This window comes from Hippopotamus amphibius, chromosome 3, assembly GCF_030028045.1.
Source record: "Hippopotamus amphibius kiboko isolate mHipAmp2 chromosome 3, mHipAmp2.hap2, whole genome shotgun sequence".
NCBI classification, from domain to species: Eukaryota; Metazoa; Chordata; class Mammalia; order Artiodactyla; family Hippopotamidae; genus Hippopotamus; species Hippopotamus amphibius.
This window is the reverse complement of record NC_080188.1, coordinates 45128396-45154659: the sequence shown is the minus strand read 5'-3', so window position 1 is coordinate 45154659 and position 26264 is coordinate 45128396. Positions and strand designations below refer to the sequence as shown.

At 34.3% G+C, this 26264-nt stretch overlaps 1 protein-coding gene across 9 annotated transcripts in view; it reads left to right on the top strand.

Moving 5' to 3' along the window:
* ANKRD17 (ankyrin repeat domain 17) overlaps positions 1–26264 on the top strand; it is a 167864-nt gene that overhangs the window by 115177 nt on the left and 26423 nt on the right. For all 9 annotated transcript variants that reach the window (XM_057729158.1, XM_057729153.1, XM_057729152.1 and 6 more), the window contains 11 exons: positions 2329–2440; positions 2583–2728; positions 6365–6507; positions 7030–7243; positions 7730–7905; positions 9506–9668; positions 11795–11890; positions 13480–13596; positions 23690–23861; positions 25018–25465; positions 25908–26063. In XM_057729158.1, coding sequence (XP_057585141.1) covers positions 2329–2440; positions 2583–2728; positions 6365–6507; positions 7030–7243; positions 7730–7905; positions 9506–9668; positions 11795–11890; positions 13480–13596; positions 23690–23861; positions 25018–25465; positions 25908–26063 — 1943 coding nt within the window. The remainder of the gene's footprint in view (positions 1–2328; positions 2441–2582; positions 2729–6364; positions 6508–7029; positions 7244–7729; positions 7906–9505; positions 9669–11794; positions 11891–13479; positions 13597–23689; positions 23862–25017; positions 25466–25907; positions 26064–26264) is intronic.

Below are 26264 nucleotides of genomic sequence, written 5' to 3'. Positions count from 1 at the left end.
TTTAAGTATTCATGTCCTTCTCCATTGTTGTAGTTGGTGCATCTCTCCCTTGTGGCCATCCCTGATCTCTGCAGTCAGTAGCTCTGCTCTCTGCCAGCCTCTTCTGCAGAGCAGCTTTTGCGGTCTCCCTCTTCATCACTGACTAGTAGGCTTTTTCTTATTTCTTGACTCTATCAGTTTTTGCCTTTTGTCTCTTGTTATTCAGTTTTTTATAATGGAGCTTGTTTTTTAGTGTTATTGAACTTCTGGGAGAATATGCCTATTCTTTTTTATTTATTACAGAAGTTTAATGTTATATAACACAGTAAATATATATTTCATATATGTAGTCCTTTGTTTTATTAGTGATAGTCTTTGATTCTATGACCCTTATAGCTAGTGTCATTCATTCAACTTATTGTTTCCTTGGCAAGATGTCACTAATAGGTAGAGAATGCAAACATCAGTAAGACATGTGCATTACCTGCAAACATCAGTAAGATATGTTCATTACCTTCCAGGAATTTATAGTCCTCCGAGGGTGATAGACACATAAGTAATATTAGCATAAGGAAGATTGGTGATAAATGCTGTAATAGAGGTGCATATGTAAAAGTGGGAAAATGGCTTAGAATAGGGCTATGCAATAGCAAAATAATACAAGACTCATTAATTTTATATTTTCTGGTAGCCACATTAAAAAAGCAAAAAGAAATAAGAATTAATTTTAAGAATATATTTTATTAAACATAATATATCCATAATATTATTTAAACATGTAATCAATACTAAAAAGTTACTGAGGTATTTTACATTTTTATTTCATAGTATAAGTCTTCAAAATTCAGTGTGTATGTTACACTTACAGATTAGTCAAATCATCCTGGTTTTCCCAGGACTTTCCTGACTCTAGCACCAAAAGTCTCTCATCCCATAAACCCCTTCCATCCCAGGCAAATCCAGATGTTCGCCGCCCTATTTAAAATATATCTCAACTTAGACTTTGTTGGAAACACTTGATTTGCATTTAGATTTGATTAAATGTATGGCTGAAAAGGTGGATTTCATTACTCAAGTTGCTCCAGACATACAGAAAGGGTTTCCAGTAACCAAATTGAGCATCGAGTTTTAAATTGAAATAAAATTTAAAATTTAGTTCTTCAGTCACACTAGCCATATTTCAAGTACTAATAGCCACATGTGGCTAGTAGTTCCCTTTTTTGTATAGCACAAACTTAAGAGTACTAAAAGCACGAGGACATAGTTCACTAAATAAATATTTAAACTGTGGTAGAGTGTAACCACTGGTAAATCCAGTACTGGTCACTATAATTGGCGGAAGTCAGACGTAAACTGTATATAGTGTCATGTCTCAATTATAAAAGTCTGTGTCTTTCAAAAAACTTTGTATATTGTGTATTTTTTTGTTGTTGTTGTTCCTTTAAATCTTTAGGCGATTTGTTCCTCAAATGCAGTTAAGTTACTTGGAAATAATTTTTTCAAGACTTATTTTTCAGCTTTGTTAGATGGGTCCAGAATAGCTAATTTGGCCCAGTGGCTGAGGATTCTTCTTGATATTCTGTGTGTTTTAAGGGTCTTTCTACTCTGGCTGTGGGAACAAAAGTATTCCCAGTCCTGGGTAAGCTCTAGGTGTTGTTCAGTCCCTTCTGGTGGTCTTTCTCTGGCCTCTGGTAATTTTTCTTATGCACGTGTGCTTATCAGAGCTCAGCTGAAGACTCAAGGGGAACCTTCTGCAGATCTCTGGAGTACTCTGTATGCAGTGCCTTCCTCTCCAGTAGTCTGCCCCATGAATTCTAGCCACCTTCACTTCTCCAAACTCTTTTCAGTTCAGGAAGACTGTCAGGCTCTGTTTGGGTACCATCTCCCTGCACTTTAGCTTGGAAACTCTCCGGGCAATATAATAAGTTAATCGTTCTGTCCTCAGGGATCACTGTCATATATTGCCTGTCTAACCAGCATCATTTCAGATAACGTCTTTTTTTGTCATTTGGAATAGGAAGATAAATCTTGTCTGTGCTATTCCCTTTGTGGGTAGAAGGGAAAGTGAGTCCACAGTAGTATTTCTTAAAACATGTAGTTGAAAATAACATGTGGTTGAAAATCATACTTTTTTCCTTCTTGCTTGCTTTAAGAATTGCCTATAAAGTTCAAATATTGTAGTCTTTAAAAAAATCACAAGTTGACCACTAAGGGAAAAAAAAACTTATTATCCAAATGTTTGATATAGTAGAGTGGTATATATGTGTGTGCATTTGGTATATATACATATTATGTAATTGATGTTAGTATTTTTAATTGTCTAATGAGCTAATCAACAATTTTTTACAGACTGAGAGCAATCATGACACGGCGCTAACACTTGCCTGTGCCGGTGGTCATGAGGAACTGGTACAAACACTGCTAGAAAGAGGAGCTAGTATTGAGCACCGAGACAAGAAAGGTAGGGCCTACTTTCATTAACTCTTTTTCTGAATTATTTGTGTTCTGTGAAGAAATACTACTTGTAGCTTTATTTTGATGCTTAGATTTAATGGAAAACAGCACTGTTTCTTTGCTTAGCTAAAATCTTTATTTTACTCCAGGTTTTACTCCACTCATCTTGGCTGCTACAGCAGGTCATGTTGGCGTTGTGGAAATATTGCTGGACAATGGTGCAGATATTGAAGCCCAGTCAGAAAGAACCAAGGACACACCGCTATCTTTGGCTTGTTCTGGGGGAAGACAGGAGGTATTATTGTCCCCATAACTTTTTTTTTTTTTCCATTTAACAGATGTACACTTTTAATTTGTATGATTTTGTGGGAATGGTGGACAGACATTAAGATTTGTCACAGTAACTGAAACTTACCTTTTAGCAAAAGGATAAGAATTAGTGTTAGCATAATCTGTCTTGACAGAAAAATCATACATTGTTTATTATCCTTTTCATCTAAAAGTACTAACTGCCATAGGAATCCATCCCTCTGTGTTGCATTCAGGCCAAGAGAATGATTAAGACATTTCACATCAAATCAGCAGGCTCCTGATAGGCAGGGCCTATATTCACTCGTCTTTTCCTGTCCCAGAGTACTTATGCTCAGCCTCTGTTGCTCTCTTCGTATAAGATTTGTTGGAAATTAAGAGTGTTCAATTTTTAGCTGTCCTGAGTACTTTTATCTTTTAATTTTTCCCCAGTCTTTCTCAACTCTGGAGCAAATGTTCTCAGGTAATATTATATGACCTTTCAGTTTCTTTAGGTAGAACTGCTGGTGTGCTTAGGTGTAGGCCCAAGAAGTCATAGCTTTACTCCTTGTGTGTCTTCTTTGGGCATTTAATAATCAGTTGGATAACGTCATTTTAAATCCATTTTTTAAATCCAGTTCTATTCACCAGTCATGCTGTCTCTATGGATTGATAACTTCTCCAGTTGTAGAATCTTATATTTAGGAAGCCTTCTAGGTCATTCCGGGGGAGTTTCCTACTCTCAGCTAAAAAATCTTTTTCTTTTTTATTTCACCATTCTAATTATTTTCTGTATTCCACAGAGGAGGTGATTTTATCAGTCAGAAATGTAAATGTTAAAAAAAAAACAAAGAAATGTAAATGTTTTTGATGTATAATGAAAGTAAAATTTTGACTTAACTGAAATTTTCAATCACTATGTGGTTTGAAATAATATTTGTCTCATATCATAACAAATTTTTAAATATTGAATCAAAAAGAAATCTGTTGATTTTCTTCCTTCGAAAGCAGTGTTAAAGCCTATAGTTTACTGTAATCTTTACGTATTCTTATTAAAATATCACAGATGAGGTTATAATAATTATAGAAGTCTTCTAGGGTAATAATCTTGTGTATAACACTCCTGCTTTGACTTGATGTCATTAGAACAGTAAACTATTTTGAAGTAATTAATAAAATATTAGGAAGTCATTTTACTGTAAAATCAGAAGTAATTCTTTTATATTGAATGTTTATTACTTTGGGAGAATAGACCATTCCCTCTGAGAGATAAACAGGTGAGTTATCTTTGCATAAAGGAATTAAGAAAACTTTAGCATTTTGATTAGGGTTTTCTACTGTATTGCTTAAGGGACTCTTTGTAAAATAAAATAGCCTAATGCCAATTTGAGGGCTTGTTTTTATAATCTTGTTATTTAAGCCACTTAGTCTTACTGGCTCTAAAAGCAAAAATGTAATAGAAAGTCATCTAAAATTGGTCATAGCCTCAGAGAAAGACAAGAATCATATGATATTGCTTATTATGTGGAATCTTTTTAAAAAAAAAGGATACAAATGAACTTATATACAAAACAGAAATAGACCCACAGACACAGAAAATAAACTTATGGTTACCAAAGGGGAAGGAAGTTGGGGAGGGATAAATTAGGAGTTTGGGATTGACATATACACACTACTATGTATGGAATAGATGACCAGCGAGGACCTACTATACAGCACAGGGGAACCATACTCAACATTTTATAATAAGCTATAAGGAAAAAGAATCTGAAAAATAAAAAATATATATGTATGTGTATATATAACTGAATCACTTTTGCTGTACACCTAAAACTAGCACAACATTGTAAATTAACTATACTTCAATAAAAAAGAAAAAAGAAAATTTAAAAAAGAAAATAGTTATGAATGTGAACTTTTAAAAAAAAGCAAAAAACAACAAAGAAATAAAATTAGTCATCGCTTTATTCAAATAAGTAAAGTTTTAGCTGGTAGTAAGACAAAGCCCTGTTCATTAACATTTATTTCCCAGTTAGATATGTTATTAATAGTAAGAGCAAGGATAAGCGCTATTATCTTGAGCAGTCCTTCACTTTCTTATGCCTCATTTGTGAAATGAAGATCCTAGTACCTATGTCAAAGGGTTGTTTTGTTCAATAAATGGAATAATGGACAAAAGATCTATGAATGGCACTAATAAATACTAAATATTTATCAGCTATCAGGGAATGCATGTTAAGACCCCAGTGAGATACCACCAACCACATCCACTAAAATGGCTAAAATTATAAAGATTGACAACACCAAATTTTGCTGAGGATGTGGAGCAACCAGAACTCCTTGTTGATGGGAGTGTAAATAGCACAACCACTTTAGGAACAGGTCTGGCGGTTGCTTATAAAACTAAACTTGCGCCCAGAAATTCTACTACTAAGTGGAACCCGTGAGCAAGGAAAATATATTTCTGCAAGAAATGTTCATTAGCAACTTTATTCAGAATTGCCCAAAACTAGAAACTGTAGAAATGTTCATCAATAGAATAAAGTAGCATGTTCACATAATGGAATGCTACACAATACACACAGATGACTCTTAAACACATTTATATGAAGATCTGTGGTAAATGAAACTAACCTGTGGGTAGAATTTACTGGGAAGGAACATGAGTAAACAACAGATTTAAATTAGGTTTACGCATTTGTCAGTACTCAGTGAATAAACACTTAAGTTTTGTGCATTTAGTGAAAGTTACAAATTTCACCTAAAAAAAACCTAAAAAGCCTAAAAACAAATGAGTTTCGTTAATGGTACACATACATATATTTAAGGGAAATTGCACATGTCTACAATTTACTTAGAAATGAAAATGCATCAAAAAATGATGGACAGCGACTTCCCTGGTGGTCCAGTGGCTAACACTCCACACTCCCAATGCAGGGACCCCAGGTTGGATTCCTGGTCAGGGAACTAGATCCCGCATGCATGCCACAACCAAGAGTCCGCATGCCACAACCAAGACCCAGGGCAGCCAAAAATAAATAAATAATAAATAAATTAAATAATTAAATAAATATTTTAAAAATGATGGACAGAAGAATAAATGTGATAAAGTATAGTAGAATATTAATGGTGGACTCTGGGTGATGAATGTATGTAAAGTTTTTCAACTTTTCTGTGTGCTTGCAAATTTTTATACTAAAAAGTTGGGGGAAAATAAGTGTTAGCTTTATTCCAAAAATGTTTTTGACATTTAGTGTTTGATTTTAAGTTAAAAAAATATTTTAAGGACATTTACATATATAAATGAAAAACTCTTATTCTGTTTTACCACTATGTGGTAGAATAATACAGAAATACTAATTTCCAAAACAGCATTGCAGAAGAACATGAGGCCCAGTTCTTTCAATGAAAACACTGTGCCACTTCAGCAGATTCCAAAATAGATTTTACTTGAGAAACTCTCCCTTTGTTGGCCTCTAAGACCTTTTGCTTTCATTTGAGACTGATTTTGTGCAAAGGATGAAAGGACTTTCCCCTTCTTTTGTTATACAATATACCAGAAAAAAAGAGAAATCAGAAATATACGCCTTGCAAATTGTCTCACAGTAAGAAGAAAACACATTTTTTCCTTTTCTTTTTTCAGGTGGTGGAGCTATTGTTAGCTCGAGGGGCAAATAAAGAGCACAGGAATGTTTCTGATTACACACCTCTAAGCCTGGCTGCTTCTGGTGGCTATGTGAACATTATCAAAATACTACTAAATGCAGGAGCTGAGATTAATTCTAGGCAAGTTTTATTTTCTCTCTCCAAGTCCTTTAAGAGTGTTATGTTAAGGATATTTGTAGAACACTTTTTTAATGCCATATTTAGGAAGTGCCTTCATTACAAATTTAGAATTCATTTAAGTGTTTAAAACTGTTGACATAGAACTTGAAAAAATTATCAATTACTCTATTTCTTATGGTATTAAAAGTAAATACATCTGTCCTATGAGTTTTTATGAAGCAAGCAAGTATATACTTTAGAATGGAAAGTTCTTTTCAATAATAATAATGTATCACTTTTCAGCCCAAGTCATTATTTTGAATGAGATACAGAAAGTGTTCTAGTTCTGGGTAGTAAAAGATTTGTAGTGTAGCCTTGGTAGTATCTCTAAGACTTAGTTGGGCTGAGAAAAATTATTTTAAATAATTCTGCAGCATAAAGAATCTTAAACCTGAGATAGAATTCTGTATTATCGTCCAGTTTTTCTGAGACATTAATAAATATATATTTTTCCTTTTGTTCTCCCCATACCTCCACCCCCAGAACTGGTAGCAAATTGGGCATTTCTCCTCTGATGTTAGCAGCTATGAATGGGCACACAGCTGCCGTTAAGCTCCTGTTAGATATGGGCTCTGACATAAATGCTCAAATAGAAACCAATCGGAACACTGCCCTTACCTTAGCCTGCTTCCAAGGAAGAACTGAAGTGGTTAGTCTTCTGCTTGATAGAAAAGCAAATGTGGAACACAGAGCTAAGGTAAGAAAAAGTCTGAGATTTACCCATGGATTTAGTGCTTTGACATTTAAGATGTACTTTAGCAAAATGCTAATTATAATTCTGGTACTTTGTAGTAACGTTTATCTCTTACGTATGTATTTAAACAGAAATCATTCTGTATGACTCAGTTAACTCTTGAAAATACCTCAACAGTAGATTTTTTATACGTAATAATGACATTGGGGTTATCAGCTGAAAACTATGTACTGTTATGAAAGAGAAGAGAGGAAACATTTATTAAGTGCCAATTATATGCCAAGTACTTGAATCTTAAAATTTTTCCCAACAAATTGACATTCAGTAGACCTCACTGTAACTGAGAGAGGTTAGTAATGTCAGTGCTGAAATTGTCATGAATTTTTATAATAGCTATACCATATTACTCCCCCAGATTGTTGTTTTTTTTTAACATTTTAGTACTTTCTAGTCTCTTACGTGTTGTTTTTTATTTTTCACTAAACCTAGACTGGCCTTACACCGCTAATGGAAGCTGCCTCTGGTGGATATGCAGAGGTGGGCCGAGTTCTTTTGGATAAAGGTGCTGATGTTAATGCCCCTCCAGTGCCCTCCTCAAGAGATACAGCTTTAACCATAGCAGCAGATAAAGGGCATTATAAATTCTGTGAGCTTCTCATTGGCAGGTATGATGCTACCATACCCTTTATATATGAATGTGGTGTTACTAGTGATTACTATTCTCTGTGCAGATTGTACTATTAAAAAATCAAATGTGATTACTTCTATAAACTACAGTATATTTCTTTAATGTGTTAAACCGACCTCTATTTTTTTCCACCCATCCAGAGCTATGCTGCATTGGTTAATTTATTTCAGTGCAACCTAGAAATACTTCCTTTCTTCCTTTTTTGTCTGTGTGTACACTTTTAAAGTACTGTAATAAGCTATTTGAACATCCAGCTATTGTTATCCATATTCACATCTCCCACACAGTTTTGCAATGTTATCACCCTAAGTCTTGTAAGTCTGGCAATAATCTAAGGCTTCATTGTTGCTTTTCTTGTTCTTTATGTTAATTAGGGCTTTTAAGTGACGGTTATGGAACTGTTCAAGATATAAGATAGAGTCCAGGATATTTTTTGTTTTCAGTCATTGCTTGTCTGCTAAATTGGATTTCCTACTTTAACAGTCATAAAGACTTTGCATGGTGTCATATTTAGTAGTAGCCACTATTAACTAGTTATTTACCACGATGCCCGCTGAGTGCTAAACCTTAGTGTTATTTTAAGATTCATTTTTTTGAGGGGTGGGGAGGGTGAAGGGGAAGCTGGGACAAAGTGAGAGAGTAGCATTGACATATATACACCACCAAATGTAAAATAGGTAGCTAGTGGGAAGCTGCTGCATAACACAGGGAGATCAACTCGATGATGGGTGATGACTTAGAGGGGTGGGATAGGGAGGGTTGGAAGGAGTCGTGGGAGGGAGGGGATATGGGGATATATGTATAAATACAGCTGATTCACTTTGTTGTATGGCAGAAACTGGCACAACAGCGTAAAGCAATTATACTCTAATAAAGAGCTTAAAAAATAAAATAAAAATAAAATAAAATAAAATAAAACAGAACCAACACGGACCTACTGTATAGCACAGGGAATGCTGCTCAATACTCTGTAATAACCTAAATGGGAAAATAATTTGAAAAAGAATAGGTATGTGTATATGTATAACTGAATCACTTTGCTGTACACCTGAAACTAGTGTAACATTGTTAATCAACTGTAATATAAAATAAAAATTAAAAAAAATAAAAAAACAAAAAACAAACCAAAAAAAAGATTCATTCTCTTCTGAAGCCACATAATGTAAATACATGAATACAAATAATCTGAAAGATATAATTGACTTACAGGATACTGTGCTCTAGGATACTGTTAATATATTATATTAACAGGGTATACCTTTATTTTTCACTAAATAAAATTTTACATGTTCTCAGGATTTGAAACTCAAAATTATGCAGGAAGAGTCATTATTTTTAATATAAGAAAAGCAGTTACTAATGTATGGTTAGTTTTGATTCGGTGGCTTTTAACTAGATGACTGGAAATTCTTTGTAATATAATTTTCAGAGAGAAATATATTTTAGTCCTATATATTTTAGTCCTATATATTTTAAACAATTTTTTCCTTTACAAAATATTTTCACAAATTAATAGTTCATTTTTATTGTTATCTGTGGCATTTCATTTAAAAGTGATATTTGTGTCATTCATTTAGGGGAGCTCACATTGATGTACGTAACAAGAAGGGGAACACTCCATTGTGGCTGGCAGCAAATGGTGGACACCTTGATGTGGTTCAGTTACTGGTGCAAGCAGGTGCAGATGTGGATGCAGCCGATAACCGCAAGATAACTCCTCTTATGGCAGCATTTAGAAAGGTAGAAGCCTTTCATTCTCAGTCACTTGGATATTTTTCACTTAGGCTAGGAAGTATATAATTTAATTATCACTAAAGACTCTCACTTTAGGATCTAACAGCAGTGATGAAAGCAGTAAAATAAAAAGCAAATAATCACTCCGATGGCAACATTGAAGGGTAGTTACAGGTATCCCAGAAAAGCCATTAATAGTGTCCATATTGGAGGTCAAAGCTAAGAAAACTTTTAAAAAGTTGTTATAAGTAGTATTTTCAGAATCTAGTTGCAATCAATGTTTCACAAAATATAAATCCGACTAAGAGTAATCAATTACTTGTTTATGAGTGTTTTCTTGTATTAGCACAGTAGGGAAAAATTTAACTTAAATTGATTTTATTTTTAATATTCACTTTAATTTCTAGGAAAAAAGGAAAAATGAAAATTCAGCTACCAGTATTTGAAACCTTCAGAAGTAGAAATAAATTTTGTATAATTGAAACTTTCTATAGTGCATAACACAGAACTGTGTATAAGTAATTTGATTTAATGATTTGGTTGATTTCTTAAATGCAGGTCTGATTTGTTATTGGAAAAGCCAGACTACTATTCCGGGGATTATAATTTTGAGTTTCGTCATTCTGTAGCTATAATTTTGAGTTATGTCAGTCATGTAGGTAAATCTCTTACAGATTCCAAATTATTTTGTTGTATTGAAAATTCTTAATATATGAATTGTAAAAAAAATATTTTCCCTTTTCTCTTATTATTCTCTCTGACTCTTGTTCTTTGTACCACCTCTTCCCTGGGTGTTCTAGACTACCTTCTCACTGACTCTGAATTTTTTTTCCTCCCTAATCAAACTTATTCTCGGTAGCTATCTACCTCTTCTCCAAGCAAGCTAGCATATCAAGATTATCTTTCTAAATAACCAATTTTACCATTTTAGTATCTTTTTCAAGAACCTTTTCCTGTCTCCCCAATCTCCTTTGAAATCCAATCTTAGTTTGTTATTCAAAGCCCAATCTAGTGCTTTTAGAACTCATATCCCGTTGAGTCCCTCATGTGGCATCTTCTCCTTACTTGGTCTTTTGTCACTGTCTCTCATAGCCCCATAGTTCTCATCTCAGGAATGCCCATGTCCTTCCCCACTTTTCCAGAATTACTCATTCTTTGGGTACAGTGTAAATCTCGCTCACACTGAGATATCTAATCTCTTAAAGGTTGTAGGAATTCTACTTATCTTTATCACTTATTTTGACAAATAAATAGTTATTACTTTAACATCTAACATGAATATATCTCATCTTTCCAAAGCTCCTTAAGAAGGGCACTTATCTTTTATACTCTTTTGTTTTCATTGCATTATTTATTTTCTTAATACCTACAACTGTAGGTAATAATTACAACTGTAATGGTTGGAATATTACATTGTACAGATTCCAGCTGTTGCATTTTGTACAAAATTTTTAATAATCAGGGATCAACACAAAAAGTCAGTTAACAGTATGAGTTGTCCCATATAAATAGTTTAAATACTGTAGAAATGTAGGTGAGATATCAAGGAAAGGTACAAATGGCATTTAAGCTATTCATTACAAGATAGGGATAGTTTAAAAAGATGCAGATGATTCACTTTGTTGTACAGCAGAAACTGACAACAGTGTAAAGCAATTATACTCCAAAAAAGAGCTAAAAAAAAAAAAAAAGCAGATGAGAAGGAAGAAATAAAGACAGTAGAGGAAATGCACTAAATATAAACAGATGTCTGTATTTTGAACTTAGTTAACTGTGTTAGAGTGAATAAAATAATCATCACTCAAGCTTTAGGAAAGTGTATGTTATTTCTTTTGCACTACCTAGTATAGTGCTATGTATTGTTTTTATCTGCAAGAAAGAACAAAATTGTTATTTCTATTCTTATAGTACTTCAAAGTGAAACAGGATGCTCAGTTCTAATAAATTGAACAATGTAGATTTATCTAACTTATTAGAACCAAATCTTGTCTCTTTTTCATTTAATGTGCGAATGCTCAATTTTAAGTCTCTATTTTGTGGCACTGATGTCAATGGAATCTTAATTAAGACAGATTAGGTTTACTGAATCCTGAGAGTCTGTTTTCTGTCTGACATTCATATCTCTTTTTTAGGGTCATGTGAAGGTGGTGCGCTACTTAGTCAAAGAAGTCAATCAGTTTCCATCAGATTCTGAATGTATGAGATACATAGCAACCATCACTGATAAGGTAATATACTGATTAAATTCATCCCCATTATATGAGCTTGGGATCCCATGTGGCTTTTTATATATATGTATATTCCACACTAAGAAAAAAAGTCTTGGTTTGAGCAATAATGTGTGGTATATAGCAATTTTCATTTATCTAGTATTTGGGAATGAAGTATGCTATTTAAAAAACTTCAGATGATTTACATACCTCATGAAGTAATAAAAGATTTTCTGAGATAGAATTACTTTATCTTTTTAAATAGTACTTAAGCTAATTTAATTTTAATGTAAATACTAAACAGTCTAAAGCAAGTTATTGTTATTATTCAGTAGTGTTATAATCTGTCTAGACTGATATCTCTTCTGAGAGGAACAAGTCAGTGGATTTTTTTTTATGCTTAAACAAAAATTAACATAATACTTTTAATTATGGTCAAGAAAACTAATGTGTTCAACATAATATAAAAGTTGGAGTAATGGTCAGCTTAAGAATGAATTTGCAGGACTTCCCTGGTGGCGCAGTGGTTAAGAATCTGCCTGCCAATGCAGGGTACACGGGTGCAATCCCTGGTCTGGGAAGATCCCACATGCTGTGGAGCAGCTAAGCTTGTGTGCCACAACTGCTGAGCCTGTGCTCTAGAGCCCATGCTCCGCAACAAGAGAAGCCACTGTAATGAGAAGCTCATGCACCACAACAAATAGTAGCCCCCACTTGAAACAACTAGAGAAAGCCCACTCACAGCAACAAAGACCCAATGCAGCCGAAAATTAATTAATTAATTTTTAAAAAAGAATGAATTTGCTAGGATTTTTGTAGGAGAAGTAGGGAAGATAAAATAAATCCTGTTAGAATTCAAATTGAGATCAAAATATTTGAATAAAATCCTAAGACATGCCTCTGAAAATCTAAAAATATCTTTCATTTTCTCAGCAGTTATTACATGATAGTGAACAGAATTTTCCTATAAGTTTTATTTAGCATAGCTAATCCACTGTCTTGCCTGACTGTAGGTTCATTGATGACAATTAATATTCCTGGATACCACTGGTTTTTAATGGAAGGGGGGCAGAAATTAAAAATAAAGCCTTTGTCTTAATAGGGAAATATCCCTTTCCTGTCAAAAAGTGTGTTCTGAGAATGAAATCACTAAGAAGAATCTATAAATACCTGTTTTTTACGAATGATTCTAGCACAAGAAGTTATAGCAACAAAGCTTAAATAGTTGAGAACAGTTCTTGCCATATAAGTATTTAAAATTGTTTTAAACCCATTGTCTTTTGTTGACATTGACCTTTTCCATTAGCCCATTTAACCAGCTGACAGATTATTGCAGCTTTATTTGCAGTAGGATTTCTCATATTTAAATTATAGAAGTAATTGTATAACCAGTCAAATGGATATTATTTTGAAGAACAGTAGAGGCTCTTTACTTATATATTTTTAAAAATATACCACTTAAATTATGTTTTTATTTGCACCAATTTTTGCCATACTACTGACCTTTATTACTTATGTTCATTAAGTACCTTAAAATTTTAGGTTTTCAGGAATTTCTCTAAATGTAAATTTTTTGAGGCTGGAAACATCTTAATTTTTCATTTTAGGAGATGCTAAAGAAGTGTCACCTCTGTATGGAGTCGATAGTCCAAGCCAAAGATAGACAGGCTGCTGAAGCAAACAAAAATGCCAGCATTTTATTAGAGGAGTTAGACTTGGAAAAGGTAATGATAACCTTTACTTATGGAAAAGTACCTACTTTTTTCCTTTCTGCTTTTCTTCCTCCTAATTTGTAGTGTGTGGTTTTTTGTTTTATTTTGGTTTTGCTTTAAATTATGTATATGGTTTTCTTTCCAAGTTTGGCTCTAATAGTGGAGAGAATTATGAGTATTTTAAATATATCATTAAAATAGTTTTCTTTATAATCAAATTAACAAAATGTTATTATAGGAATTGCATTGATCTGGAAGTCAGAGAACCTAGCCTCCAGCGCTCAATTATCTCAAGTAGTGTTATCTTAATCCCCATCCAACTCTGTACTGCAGTGATCCTAGACCTTGTAATTTGTTGCCACAACAGATTTATCAGAAGTACCAAATGCACTATGAATTCATACACTACCAAGGCATAAGCAACTATGAAATATGACCAGTTGGTGGAATGTTTAATGAGTACAGTACCTTTTTAAATGGATGATTTCTCTTGTAATTTTCTCTTTCAGGCACACTACAGCATCATTCCCATCTATTCCCATGGGGAGTAAAACACTCCAAACTATGTATAGTTTGGACAGTCCTGTAGCTACTTCTTTACTCTCTCTTCCTATCAATAACTGTACTCTGGAATGTAATAGAAATAGTAATCATAGCAGGAAAAGAATGGGTTGGTATTGACTATTATGGAATATATATTCTGCCATATTTCATCTTTTTTAAAAAGGTTAAAAATGCTATGAAATTTAATATGTACTTTTAAAATTTATAAAGGATAGACAGTGATAGCAAGGGTTGGGGTAATGACCCCCTGCCCCAATGCATTTGAAAATCAATGTGTAGCTTTACAGTTGGACCCTCCATATCTGCAGTTTCGAGTCCACAGATTTCAACCAACCACAGATTGTGTAGTACTGTAGTACTTATTTACTTTAAAAAATCCACATAAAGTGGGCCTGCACAGTTTAAACTTGTTCACAGATCAGTTGTGTATATAGCATTTTTCATTTGAGTCAGGTCCATTCTTTTTAATTAGACTTACTTTGTTAAGCTATATATTTCACCTCACACAGAGAAAATATGAATTATTTTAAACATTTTGTTCTAAAGTCAATGTGAAAATACACTATTATTTTCTGAAAAATATATTTAATATCAGAGGTTCTTCGTTTTCAAAACTTTCTAGTTTAGATTCTGCTCAAATGAAAATTAGCGTTTTTGGCCACTCAATTCAACTTTTAATTGAATATGAACACATTGAGAACAGATATTGTCATAATCACTGGAACTATTACTTTACCTGTTTTAATATTCAGTTTCATAAGATATTTTTAGTAAATATTTAATAAATAATGTTTACTAAAGACCAGGCAATATAATAGGGCCAGGTTGTATGACAAGAACATGTATTATTTGAGTCTTCTCTGTAAAAATATTATTACCTTCTTATTGCAGATGGAGAAACTGAATCTATGGGAAGTTAACTTGCCTAAGCTAGGCTAGGATTTAAATCCACTTTTTTTTATTCTAAGTTCCCTGGTTTCCTCTCCTCCCTTAATTGAAGTCAGCTTACCTTTTAGTGCTTTCTCCTTACAGTGTTAGAGTATCCTGTTTTTGCATTACTCTCTCATTTTTAAATGTTATTCTAAGTAATAGTTATTTCATAAAATTGTTTCTTTCTGCATTTTTTTTAATTTTATTTATTTATTATTTTTTGGGGGGTACACCAAGTTCAATCATCTGTTTTTATACACATATCCCCGTATTCCCTCCCTCCCTTGACTCCCCCCCCACCCTCCCTCAAGTCCCCCCCACCCTCCCCGTCCCAGTCCTCTAAGGCATCTTCCATCCTCGAGTTGAACTCCCTTTGTTATACAACAAATTCCCACTGGCTATCTACTTTACAGTTGGTAGTATATATATGTCTGTGCTACTCTCTCGCTTCGTCTCAGCTTCCTCTTCACCCCCCTCTTTCTGCATTTTTATCAATCTTAGAAGGCATCCTTTCTATAGCTGAGACATAGATATCTGTTTTTTAAAAAAAAAATCTTTGTTTATACATTACATGAAATACATTTAGGGATTTACTGCATACCTGTGGATTACAAGAAGCAGCTTTTAGGAATATGTCCTATTGTGCATGTCTGTTCTCAATCAACTTCAATGATTTTTTTTTCTTTTTTTTTTTTTGTTACAATAACGTATTCAGTTTAAACTATGAACTATGCAGAGATAACTAAAAGAAAAGTATATGCCATCATTGTAACGTAACTGAAGTCCAAAACCTGGTATAGGAATTAACTAAAAGTCCTCACCTCTACAGACTATAAAAGCTTATATATTCTGCCCACCCGCATGACTCCTTACCACTGCCTGATCTTATTTTATTTTACTACTTTCTCTTGGTTACTTTGCTCTATCCATAATGACCATCCTTTTTGCTCTTGCAGTGTCTTCTGCCTGAATGTTGCTTCAGCTGCCTCATATTTTAGTCTCCCTTTCACACTCTTCGTACTCTTCCTCCCTTCTTTATTTTCAGGTTCTAATATTCTAAATACTGTATTTTACTTAGTTATCTTGTTTGTCTCTCTCTACCACTAGAGTGTATGAACTACAAAATGGTGCCTGGCATGTTAGTAAACATTTGTTGAACAAATAAATATCCATGTATATGAAAACGGTGTACTTTTTAAAAAATTAGAATCATGCGAACATATTACTCTAATACATGCTTTTCCCTCTCTCAATAACTGAAGAGTATTGTCAACTGATAGTGATTTATAACTGCATAATATACTTTGTAGTAAATTTGTTTCGAGTATTGTCACTACAAATAATGTTGCAATAAACATCATTATACATATTTTTTTATATTTTGGTGCTTTTATTTTTATGGAGTAAGTTTCTTTGCTTGGGTCAGTATATTTTAAATTTGATACTTTCAGAATATTTTCTGACTGCCATCAGCAGTACATAAGTGTTCTTTCCTTGAATTCTTGCCAGTGTTTTTTAACTTAGATGTTCATGCTTTTAGAGCCTCAGATTTAAAGTATTCGAAAGGAACTTCTTTCAGTGCCATTGCATATTTTCCCATAATATTCTTAATCATAAATTAATTAGATATAAATTCTTCTGCATGCACTGATACTTTATAAACAGTTTTGAATGGGGATAGTACATAGAATTATAGATTATGGAGGAGAGTCTTCTTTCCTGAACTCCAGCCCCTTTCTATTTCTATTTGAAAAATTATCAGATTGAGATATGTTAGGGTTTGCTTCACTATTTTTTACTTACGATTTACATCTGGAAAAATACACCTTTTTGCCTTTTGAGACTCAGTACATTCTGGCTCCACCATTTCTGATTTAGAAACATCATTGGAGTTGGTCTTTTCTGGTTTAACTTGGATGTTCTGCATGGGTAACTTACTGCTTGTATAAAAATGCTCCTTTGATCAACCTTTCTAATCTGAAAATGTTGGTGTGTAAAAATTGCTGCTGAGAATACTACTCATCATATTTATCAGATTCCCTATCCTTATGCAGCAGACATTTGATTTACTGAGTACTTACTATGTGGAAGAGTCCATGCTGTGGCTCAGTTCATCTGGTCCAACTGTGGAATACTCTGGCAGTTAATTGCTTGTTCTCTTAGGACATTAACAATTAGGTTATGTTTTGGGCTGTTAGAATCCACAGTGGGTATTATTGGTCTGCATTTTTAATGTTTTACCCCTCTACTTTATCACTTATTGTTTCTCCCCTTTGTGAACTTTCATAATCTTTTAGGGAGCTATGTAGGGTATATTTTAAAAATATTGCTAATAGATGTTTTCAGTTAGGTTTTCTTTTGCTACCACTGAAGCATTAATATGTCCATCTCACAATCTCAATTTTATACATTTCATTCTCTGATTATCACCTCTTGTCTTTTCAGCTTTACTCCCTGTAGAATTCTACCTCCAACAATCCTGATAACATTCTGTCTGACCAATAAATTGTAGAATCCATTTATTGTACCACCCTTCACTGGCCTTACTCTTTTCTTTCTCCTTATTCTTAACTGAAGTTTAGTAACTAAAGGTGTCTAAGAAAAAACAAAAAAAAGCATTCAACCTTGATGACTAATTTTACTTTAAATGTGTGACAGTGAACCCTTTAATGCTGCCAGTAGTCATACATACATCTGTTTTCCTAGTTTAATTTATTCTCCCACTCATCTAGACCATTATTTCTTTCTCCTTTATCCTGTGACTGCTAGTACATTCTCTCCTTCACCTTAGTTGATGACTGACTTTGCATCCTACTTCAGTGAGAAAACTGAAGCACCAGAATATAACTGCCAAAGACTTCCCCCACTCCATCACCCCAGCCCACCAAGCCCTGTACCCATATATGTACTGCCAGTTACTAGATAAACTTGCTGTAACCAATCCCTCCATTTGTGATCTAGATCCTGTTTTCTGTCTGCCATCCCTTACTCAAAAACATTGTTGTAGCAGTTCTTTTTTCTCCTATATCATTTACCCTCTCCTCTGGGTCATCCTCATCATCATATAAGCTTCTGTCTCCAATTGTAAAAAAAAAAAAAAAGTTAATTTCTCCAACACTCCCCCACCACCACCACCATTTTCAGCTACAGGCCCATGTCTTTGCACCCATTTGCAGCAAAACCTGTCTATTTTGGCTATTTCCAATTCTTTTGTTGTTGTTATTTTCTTGAATCTACTACCAGGCTGTCACTCCCACAGCGCCACCAAAACTATGCTTTTGTGGTCTCCAGGGACTCTCACGTAGCTAAGTCCAGTGATTACTTCTCTATCCTTATCTTACTAAGCCCAAGAACACCTGACATACTGTATTTACTTGGCCTCCGTTACACTACACACTCTTGATTTTTTCTCTTATCTTTCTCAATGTTTCTTTTGTATCTCTGGTTCCTCCTATTCTCCCCTCTTAGTTGGCAAGCCATTTAACCTATTACGTGATCTTCTTTATCCACTGGTCATCTCATTCTGCTTCTTACCTTTAAATATATACGAGCTGATCCCAGTTTATATCTTTAAGCCAGACCTCTTCCCTACACTTCAGTCTCTTATATCCAGCTAGCTACTCAACATGTCCTTTTGAATACCTAATTAGACATCTCATACTTATGTCCAAATGTGAACTCCTGATCTTTGCCCATTCCAAACCCACAACTCTGTCTTGTAATTGCTCAGGCTAAAAATCTTGATATCATGCTTGATTTCTCTCTGTCCTCCATTGTGTTGGAAAATCTAGTTACCTTTGCCTTAGAACTATATCTAGAATCCTAGTCTCTATTCATCACTTCTCACCCTGGTTCAGGTCATTAATATCATCTCTTACCTGTATTTCCACAGTAGTCGTTTAACTAGTCTCCCTGATCCATCATTGCTCTGCAGTCTATTCCCTATTTAACACTTAGAGTGATCCTCTTATATCACTTAGATCAAATCACTCTTTTGTTCAAAACCGTACAGTGCCATTTCCTTCAGAGTAAAAGATGAAAAGTCTTTAAAGTGCCCTGTGGGACCTTAAGTGATCAAGTCTCCTGACATGCTCTCTGAAAGTCATTTTCTACTATTCGTAACCCAACAGGCCTACTTAAACATTCCAGGCCTACTTGAACATACAGCTTATGTACTGACTATTCTCTTTGCCTGAAATACTTCAAATCTTTTAGATGTTAACTTAAACTTCACCTTCATGTTCCCCTGCATGTCCCCATATACACACTTCTCTTCCTCTGCTACAATATTCCTGTTTTACATTATACTTAACACCTTTTTAAAAACTATATAATGTATTATGTTTACTATCTGTGTGCCTCCCCGGGCAACTAAATGTAAGCTTCATGAGGGTAGGGATATTTTATCTGCTGCAGAGTCCTAAGAAACTAGAACCATGCGTAGTACATAGCAAGTTATCAAAAAATTTTCACTGGATCCTGCCCCTCCCCTTGTACTCTTTGATCTCTTTTTCTGTTATTCATACCACTACTGATTATTCAGAAATAGTTGAAATCTTAACATCCTTTTCAGATTCTCAGTTATCTTTGCTCCTCATTCTCTATATCCATCAAATAAATTAGTGTAGTAAATTAACTTATTCCAGCGCCTGGCAAATAGTAACCCCCTAAATATTAATGGTGTCAGTATCATTATCATCACCTTTAATTGAGCTTTGGCAATCTCTGTATGAGCCTTCTGTTCCATCCTCTCCTGAGTTATCACTTCTCACCTGAAGTATTGCAGTAGGCTGTTTAATAGTCTGTCTATATATTCCTTTGCCTCTGTCATCTTTTGCCTCCAGTCTAATCCTTCTTTGTTCCAATGTAACTTTTCCAGGTCCCATAGTTTATGATACACAGATGCGATTGCCTTTACTCCCTCCTCAAAATCTTTCAGTCTCCATTGTCTACATGGGGAATTTCAAACATTTGGCTCCTCCTGTCTTCTCTGGGCTCCTATCTCATTCACATAACTGTATCTGCATTTGCACGTGGGGGATTTCCCTGGTGGTCCAGTGGTTAGGACTGTTTTTTGTTTGTTTGTTTGCTTACTAACTGCTGGGGTCTGGGTTGGGGAACTAAGATCCCACAGCCCCTCCCCCCCCCCAAAAAAAAAATCACTAGTTGGACTACAGCCCTTTCCTTTTCCACAATGAGGTTATTTATTCTACAGTTTGACTCTTTTCTTCAAAGCCTCTAACCTCCCCCACATATGCTCACAAACATGTATCAGTTCCCCAGTAAGTGAAATGAGGTCTAGGCATGTACCTTGTGAGAAAATATAGGACATAGGCTGAATTTCTAACCCAGTTTTCCTGCACCTCCAGACTTACTTGAGTCTCCTGGTTTAGTTATTCTGTTTTCATCTTTTCTTTTTCAGATCTTGTATCAGTTATTACCACCTCTCCCATACTCCTTTTTCTTTAGTGCTTGCTGTTTCATTAACTCTTACCCTCTTTCTACAACTTCATCAATTTAACTATCCTAATGAAACCTTATCTCAAACTTAGTATTTTGTTTCCTTATCCAAATATTTTAAGGGAATAATCTGTCTTATTGACTCTACTTTTCTTTTTAATTCTCGGTCCAGGACCATTTGCTTACTTCTCCACTAAGTCAGTGAACTAACTATGGCAGAGGTCACCAATGGTATCTTATTGCCAAATCTAGAGTAAGATTAGACATCTCATACTTGTGTCCTTACTGATACTTTGTGGTACTTACCAATGTTAACTTGCCTTCCTTTGTGAAACTCTTCTCCGGTTGAAGCCACTTTCTCCTGATTATCTTCTTCTGCCCGATATATGCCTTTCTAAAGCCTCATTTGAACTTCTTTTTAATATCGGATATTCCCTCCCCACTATCCTCCCTCTTTCTCTATATGTACACAAACACCCCCCCACACACACACACATTGTTACAGCTTTTTACCTTTAGTGATTTCCTTTAATTATTAATTAATTAATTAATTATTAATTAATGCCTGAAAACTAATGATGCCTCTTAAGCCTGTATCTATCTTGTCAAATTCAGCTTAGTTTTAGAGAGCTCCACACCTTGTAGATCCTTTTGCAGCTGTAGTCTGAGATCTCTCCTCTAGAAAGAAATTGTTTCCCTAAGACCTCTGAATTTGTGTCTCACTTTTTAGTAGGTCTAAAGGGTTAGTAAGGTCTATGAGATTATCAAAATACCAGTCTTATAACTTCAAAATTTAGAAACAAGAGTAAATGCTTATCCCTTAGGGCTAAACTATAAAATTTGATAATTCTGTTGCCAGAGGGCCAGCCTTGACTGAACTCTGTAAGCCCTGAGGCACATGCATATCTAAGGACCCAGCCACACCCATACACCAAGACCTCTCCCAGCCCATCACCCCTACCTACCCCTAAGGCCAGATGGGTTTAGAGGAAAGCCTGCTTTCTGATTTTTCTATTTTTAAAAGTTCTTCCCCCCTTGAATACCAATCGCAATTACTTCTTATCACTGGACAAATTTTAAAAATCAAGCAAAATGTATAACTCATCTGGCTGAGCCAAAAATCTTGAACCTCACTTGTTATTTTTATCCCCCGAAAGCTATTTCCTGTATCTTTCTCAAGGCTTTTCTCTCCATACAGATGTGTTATAGATAAAATATCAATTTTACTCTTCTTCACTCTAAATTGGAGAGGCCTAGTATCCATAGCCACAGTTGCTTTGAAAATGTTTTTCTGGCACACCTTTCACTCCCGCTTCTACTCCTTCTCTCCCCTTTACACCTACCTGTTTATTTCGTGAAAGTCAGCAAAACAGGACAATCCCAGGCCTGAGTCTCACTGGAGCTTAGGAGAAGATGTAGAAAGTAAGGTTCCTGAGGACAGGCAGTTTAGCTACCTTAAAGCAGGCCTGAATGAGCTGAGTCACACATGCTCAGTTCCTTCTTTCAAACTCACCAGTCAGATAGTACTTCTCTCTTGTAGTGAACTAGTCTAGGGTGTGAAGGTCACCAGTTACTGTTTTCTTCCCAGTCCTTTGGAAAGGTCAAAATCTCCTCCTTTACTGGTCTTCAGAAGAAACTTGGGTACTTCTGGAAGACCAGCCAAAATTTCTAGGGGGTAGGTACTATGCAGAGAATTTTTATATTCTCCAATTTCCATTTGTGTTCTTTACTGAAATCCATCTGCCAGAGAAAGTATCTGGTGTTCTATAGATTCCCCTTAATTATTTACCTTTTCAGAAACAAAAGTCTTATCTCTTACCCAAGAGAATGTAACTATGGTGCATTGCCCCAGGGTGTGAAAACTTTCAAGGTGGGTATAACCTTTCAGGCACCCAACAGGGATTATTTCAAAAGACAGGAGGAGTGTCTAGCAAAAGCTAGAGACTTAAAAAATGAAGTCAGACATTTTCTCAAGAAAAGTAAGTCTGATTTGGTGTATAATCTTATCTTGAAGCACTGGTTTCATTAGTTACGATATTGTGACATTTTCCATAAACTGACTATCATTGTTTTGACACATTTAAAATACACAAAAAATATATAGAAAGTTAGATTATGTCAAGGAATATGTAGCTTGAAAATGTCATTTAGAGAACATGCAAACAAAAGAGTTTAAAGATGATTTTACCAATTTATGAGCCAAAGAGGAAAATTTAGCAGTTAAAACAGCTTATTAAGAGATGTTATTGGACTTTAAAACTTATTTGTAGCTTTTTCTGACTGTGAAAGTAATATGTATCCAGTTTAACAAATAGAAACAATGTATAGTTGTATAAAATAAAATTGAAAGTCACCATCTTGCTACTACTCCTCCAGGCCCATGCTCTAGAGGTAATCACTAATAAGCCTTTGATTTGTATCCTCTTAGCCTTTTTTTTTTTAATTTGCACAAATAGATCCACAGAAAGCACCCTCCACCCCCACAGTAAATGAGATCATTGGTCTGTAATTTGCCTTTTTTCCTAATAAATGTAAATTGTGAGCATTTTCCCAGGTATATATTTGTAACTTTTAATGGCCGCCTAGTATTCTGTGAATGTATACTGTTGTTAATTTATCTCTACCCCATGGATTTACCTTGTTTCCATTTAATACCATTGTAATCAATTTTTCAATGAAAAGTATAGAACCTATATTTTTCCACCAGAGGTAGTCATTTTATAGAATATATTCTTAGGATAAGCAGTTTGTAATTTTCATAGGAGGCTTTCAAATTACCTTTGTAAAAATGTTAATATTTATACCAATGGCAGTGTAGGAAAGAGTTCATTTTCCAAACTTTTGCTATGTGATATCTCTTTTAATTTTCCCAAATTAATGACTAAAACATGGTAGCATGTTATTTTAATTTACATTTCCTTAGTGATTATGAAGTTACATATATCTTTATCATTCATTTATTTTGAATTTAGGTTGTCTTTTATCATTAATTTGATCTTGACATTTAAAAATATTTTTTCTTTTTACACTGATTTGAGTATGATCTTGATCAAACAATGAATTGAACTAAGATGACTTTGAATTTTATGTGACAACTTTTTTCCAAGATAAGTTCCAGTGTTATAATTCTGTTTTATTGATTTTTTAATAGTTAAGGGAAGAAAGCCGGAGGCTGGCTTTAGCTGCAAAAAGAGAAAAGAGAAAGGAGAAGAGAAGAAAGAAAAAAGAAGAACAAAGAAGAAAACTAGAAGAAATTGAAGCCAAAAATAAAGAAAACTTTGAACTCCAAGCTGCTCAAGAAAAAGAAAAGCATAAAGTTGAAGGTATTTTCTCTAAACCACTTAATTTGTTTCATGTAATACATTCCACTCAAAATAATATTTCCTTAAGTATCAGTAACTTAAGGTAAAAATAGGTCTGTTATCAAGCCCTAAAATATTTATATGTTATTTTCATGTATTGACTTCTTCCCAGCTTTTTATTATAAAGAATTTCAAACATAGACACAAGTTGAAAGAATGATAAAACAAACACCTGAATACCCTTCACATAATTTAAAAATAAACATTTTACTTTTCTCTAAATATATATACATATTTTTTTCCTAAGCCGTCTGAAAGTAAATGGCAGACGTCTGACATTGCACCTGTAAAACTTCAACACACATCCAGAGAATGACATTTGCTTAGATAATTGCAATATCATTTATAATACCTTAAAAAATTAACAGTAATTCCATAATTTCATCTGCAGTAAAGACCATATTCAGATTTTTCTTAAATGAGGGACTTATTCTTAACTAGGTTCTAATTAAAAAATTATTTGAGGTGAGGATATTATTAGAAAGAACCATTGTCATTAAACCACCAAATATGTATGCTGTGTGTGTGTGTGTGTGTGTGTGTGTGTGTGTGTGTGTGTGTTAATTTCCCCCTCCTCCAGCCTTTTATTTTGAAAAATTTCAAACTACAGAAAAGTTTAAGGATTAGTATGATGAACACCTGTAAGTCACCTAGATTCATGTAACATTTTGGTGCTTTTGTTTATCTTTTTTCCTCTCTCTTTTTTTTTAATAGTCTTATGTATGTTGTGCACATCATACAAAATTACCCCTACATACTTGAGCAGTATTTCCCAGAAAAATAACATTATTTTACATAACCACAATAACATTATTACACTTAAGAAATTTATTAATTATGTAATAATGTGTAATATACAGTACATATTCATATTTCCCAAAATGTCCCCGAAATATTTTTTATAACTGCCTACTATGCATTGCTTAGAACTTAGGGACAGAGAAGAGAAGAGATCAATCGTATCCATCTCATTGCTAGTCAATATTGGAATGACTGATGACTTTATATCTAATAGTAGTAGTAATGTAGCTTCAGGGTTTATTTTTGTTGAATGCGTAAAGCTAAATCTATGCCAAGAACGCTAAAACTTGCTAATTCAGTATTGCTACTTTTGCAGATGAGCCTGAAGTCTTGACAGAGCCTCCAAGTGCCACAACCACTACTACCATAGGTATATCTGCAACCTGGACCACTTTGGCAGGTTCCCATGGTAAAAGAAATAATACCATAACTACAAACAGTTCAAAGAGGAAAAATAGGAAAAATAAAATTACTCCAGAAAACGTTCAAATTATATTTGATGATCCACTACCAATCTCATACAGTCAGCCAGAGAAGGTGAACGGAGAGTCCAAGAGCAGCAGTACCAGCGAGAGTGGAGACAGTGATAACATGAGAATTTCCAGTTGCAGTGATGAAAGTAGTAACAGCAACAGCAGCCGAAAGAGTGACAATCATTCACCTGCTGTGGTCACTACCACTGTGACCAGCAAGAAGCAGCCATCGGTTTTGGTTACATTTCCAAAGGAGGAGAGAAAATCTGTTTCTGGCAAGGCTTCAATAAAGTTAGTTCCAATTTTCATTTTCATGATTTATGGTATCATTATGAAACACTTTGTTGCTGAATTTTTTAGTAAAGCAGGCAAATGAACAATTGACAAAATAAAGGTTTGTCTTTGCTGTAAAGAAGCCATGATTTCATTTGAATTAAAGAATTACTATGTAATTTCTTCATTTTGGTTGTTAAACTTAACCCATGAAAGTATTGATTATGATTTCTCAGGGATTATTATTGTATTTCAGTTCTGCTGAAATTGACCTCTAGATAATTCTTCTTAAAATTGGCTCTTCGTATTATGCTAACTATTGAAAAGTGAAAAATAAATTTTTCATTATTCATCATAGTTATTCTAAAAATAAAGAACAAAATCATGTAATAGATTGCCTTTATCATTAAAAAATTCTACATCTGTTCTATATTTAATGTGTTTTTCCTCCCTGTTAAAGATTGTCAGACACTATCAGTGAAGTGACCAGTAATTCTCTCTCCACTTGCACAAAATCCGGTCCATCTCCCCTTTCTTCTCCAAATGGGAAATTAACAGTAGCAAGTCCTAAGCGTGGACAAAAGAGGGAAGAAGGATGGAAAGAAGTTGTAAGAAGGTGACTGATTATTTCTTTGATTGTTTTCTTATTCTTTTTGTTGTGCTCAGTTTCACAGTGAAGTATAGTTTACCTTACAGTTAAATTCCCCTAACTCTTCCAAAGGTTGCAAACAAACTGCTGGCCCAAGGCTGCACCTGGCCAACAGAGACAACCTATACTATATATTAGATGGGAAAAAAGTGTGTTAACACTTCTAAA